The sequence below is a fragment of the Coenobita brevimanus genome, chromosome 72, assembly GCF_032717465.1.
Source record: "Coenobita brevimanus isolate Jiangsu-jjx chromosome 72, ASM3271746v2, whole genome shotgun sequence".
In the NCBI taxonomy this organism is placed as follows: Eukaryota; Metazoa; Arthropoda; class Malacostraca; order Decapoda; family Coenobitidae; genus Coenobita; species Coenobita brevimanus.
In genome coordinates, this window is record NC_137025.1 from 42,334,681 (window position 1) to 42,337,180 (window position 2,500).

At 37.8% G+C, this 2,500-nt stretch overlaps 1 protein-coding gene across 1 annotated transcript in view; it reads right to left on the reverse strand.

Annotated features, from left to right (window-relative positions):
• Positions 1-1,251: 1,251 nt before the first annotated feature.
• The window catches only part of LOC145407122 (uncharacterized), a 12,823-nt gene continuing 11,574 nt past the window's right edge, over positions 1,252-2,500 (reverse strand). Inside the window, exons 4-5 of the mRNA XM_080278141.1 lie at positions 2,188-2,229; positions 1,252-1,371 (exon numbers count right to left, since the gene is read on the reverse strand). Coding sequence (XP_080134267.1) covers positions 1,252-1,371; positions 2,188-2,229 — 162 coding nt within the window. The remainder of the gene's footprint in view (positions 1,372-2,187; positions 2,230-2,500) is intronic.

Sequence of the window (2,500 nt, forward strand, 5' to 3'; positions counted from 1 at the left end):
ACATTATAAAATATATATTGATATGTAAAGATAATAAAAAATAATTATATATACTAACAGACCGTTGGATGAAGAGAAGAGTGGCCGTTAAAATAGGCGTGCAATTGGGTAGTGAAGAGGGAACGCAACAACTAAAATTTAATTGGTTGATTCCAGTGTTTGTCCAATTTTCGTACTCTCAGTCCTTAGCCTATTTAGTTCAGTGGCTTTTCTTCTTGTTTCGTTCTTGAAAATGTCAGTAGATATCATTCAGCTGAGATAGACGAAGATGGAAAGGATCCGTGACTTTCAACCACTTGTGTTTGAAAATCTGCTTTGAATTTAACCAACTTTCGACCGCTTCTGTTTGAAAATCTACTTTGAATTTAACCTCCTGGCAGTTAAGAGAATAGAATTAAAAAGATATAATGTTAATGAGGGACTAAAATAATAATAATAATAATAATAATAATAATGAGGAAATATCTTGCATCTAACGCATCCCCCGTTCTCTTCGCTGATTGGTGGTGACGTAGCAGGCGGGGTTTGAGCTGGCCAATCACGTGCGTCCTCTTCTCTTTCTCCAACGGCCCCACGATAAAGTCTGGGTATTTTTTGTTTTTATTTTCCTTTCTTTGCATAGAGATTAAAAAAGAAAATCATTGGGTATTGAGAGAGGAAGAAGAGGCTGAAGTTGACTTGGTAAATGACCTGAAAGATAATTATTTTGCCCATCATGGCGGAAGAAGATTGTAGAAGCGAATTGATTTTCAGAGAAGGGATGTGAACGGTTGAGCGGCGTTGAGATGTGGTGAAATAATTGCAGTTTTGATAAAGCAGGGTTGAATTTTGTGTTGATAGGTTGTTAAAAGTTGCAAAGGGAGCTGAAGGAAGACGCTGGAGTGTTGTTTTGAAGTGTTTGTGAAGTGTTTACGAAAGAGGTTAAGGTAGACTGAAGATGAGCTGTTTAATAGTTGAAATTGTGTTTTTTATATTGAGGATTCATAGATAGAAGGCTTAGAAAAAATATAATCTGAGAATAAATTTGCAAGAAGACTGAGATCTACTGCAGTGGAGTTGGTACATGAAATAGCCCTCAGCGGTAGTCTAGAGTGGTCTTAGTGGTAGTCTAGAGTGGTCTTAGTGAGATGTGTCTTGAAAGTTAAAAGCAAACTTGAGGCGAGAGGAAACTTGCGAGGTATGTTAGAATTGAGCTGACAGGAGTTGGTCGTGGAAGTAGCCCCTCGCCCTGTGTGGTAGCCCTGGGTAGCCTTAGTGGTGACCGTGACCGTGGTGACCGTGACCGTGGTGACCGTGACCGTGGTGGTGGCCGAAGAAGGTAACTGGGTAACCGTAGTGCTTGGGGTGGTGGGCCTTGCCGTGGTAGCTCACCTGTACGTAAACGAACCCATGTGGTGAGTATTAGTAAACAAACCCACGTGGTCAGCATTGATAAACAAACCCACGTGGTCAGTATTGGTAAACAGACCCACATGGCCAGTATTAGTAAACAAACCCACGTGGTCAGTGTTTGTAAACAAACCCACGTGGTCATTGGTATGAAGCACAAAATAGCACAACAATATACTGTAGCATCAGCGTTAGCAAGAAATTTACGCACTACTAGTGATAAATTTACGTTTTATGAAAGGAAATTTATGAATGGAATAACATAAAGTGAATGAACATGGATTATAAAAATATGATTAAGAAGAAGGACAGTAAATTCGATATGAAAATATTAAAAGGCTATTGAGATTGAGTCTAAAAATTTATGAAAAAATAAAAACGGGCAGCATCTCGAAATTTTGACTCTGTAAAAATAAACGATTCCATGATTTTGAAAGATAGTAAAAAATTGATAACTAGATAGTGCCTAAAAAATTATAAACAAACTCGATAATTCAGTGAAATGTACGAGCTATAAATGTTACTTTATTATCTTCGTTATTTGGGCAATTATTTCGCTACTTCCTTATCTTCGTTATCTCGGCACATATCTTCCTACTTCCTTATCTTTCTTTATCCCTGCAGATATCTCGCCACTTTCTTATCTGCCTTATCTTGGCAAGTATCTCGCTACGTCCTTATTTTCGTTATCAACAATTATCTCGCTTCTCTCTTATCTTCGTTATCTGGGCAATTATCTCACTACTTTCATATCTCCGTTATCTCTCCTTATCTCCGTTATCTCTCTCCTTATCTTACCTTGGCCACATATCCTTTGTGGGGGCCAGCGTGGTAGTCCACCTGGGGGAAGGAAAGGCAGGTGAGATTGAGAAATATTAAAGATCTTAGTTAATTTCTTAAGTAAAGTTAAAGTAATCGTGTATTCTCAGGGGGCATTGTGTGTGTGTGTGTGTGTGTGTGTGTGTGTGTGTGTGTTTATCTAAACACTCCCAGTCAATGCTGTCAGATTTCATAAAACATATACTGTTAATGTGTGTGTGCCTTAAATATCAATGTTTAATATTATTATTATTATTATTATTATTATTATTATTATTGCTGCTACTACTAC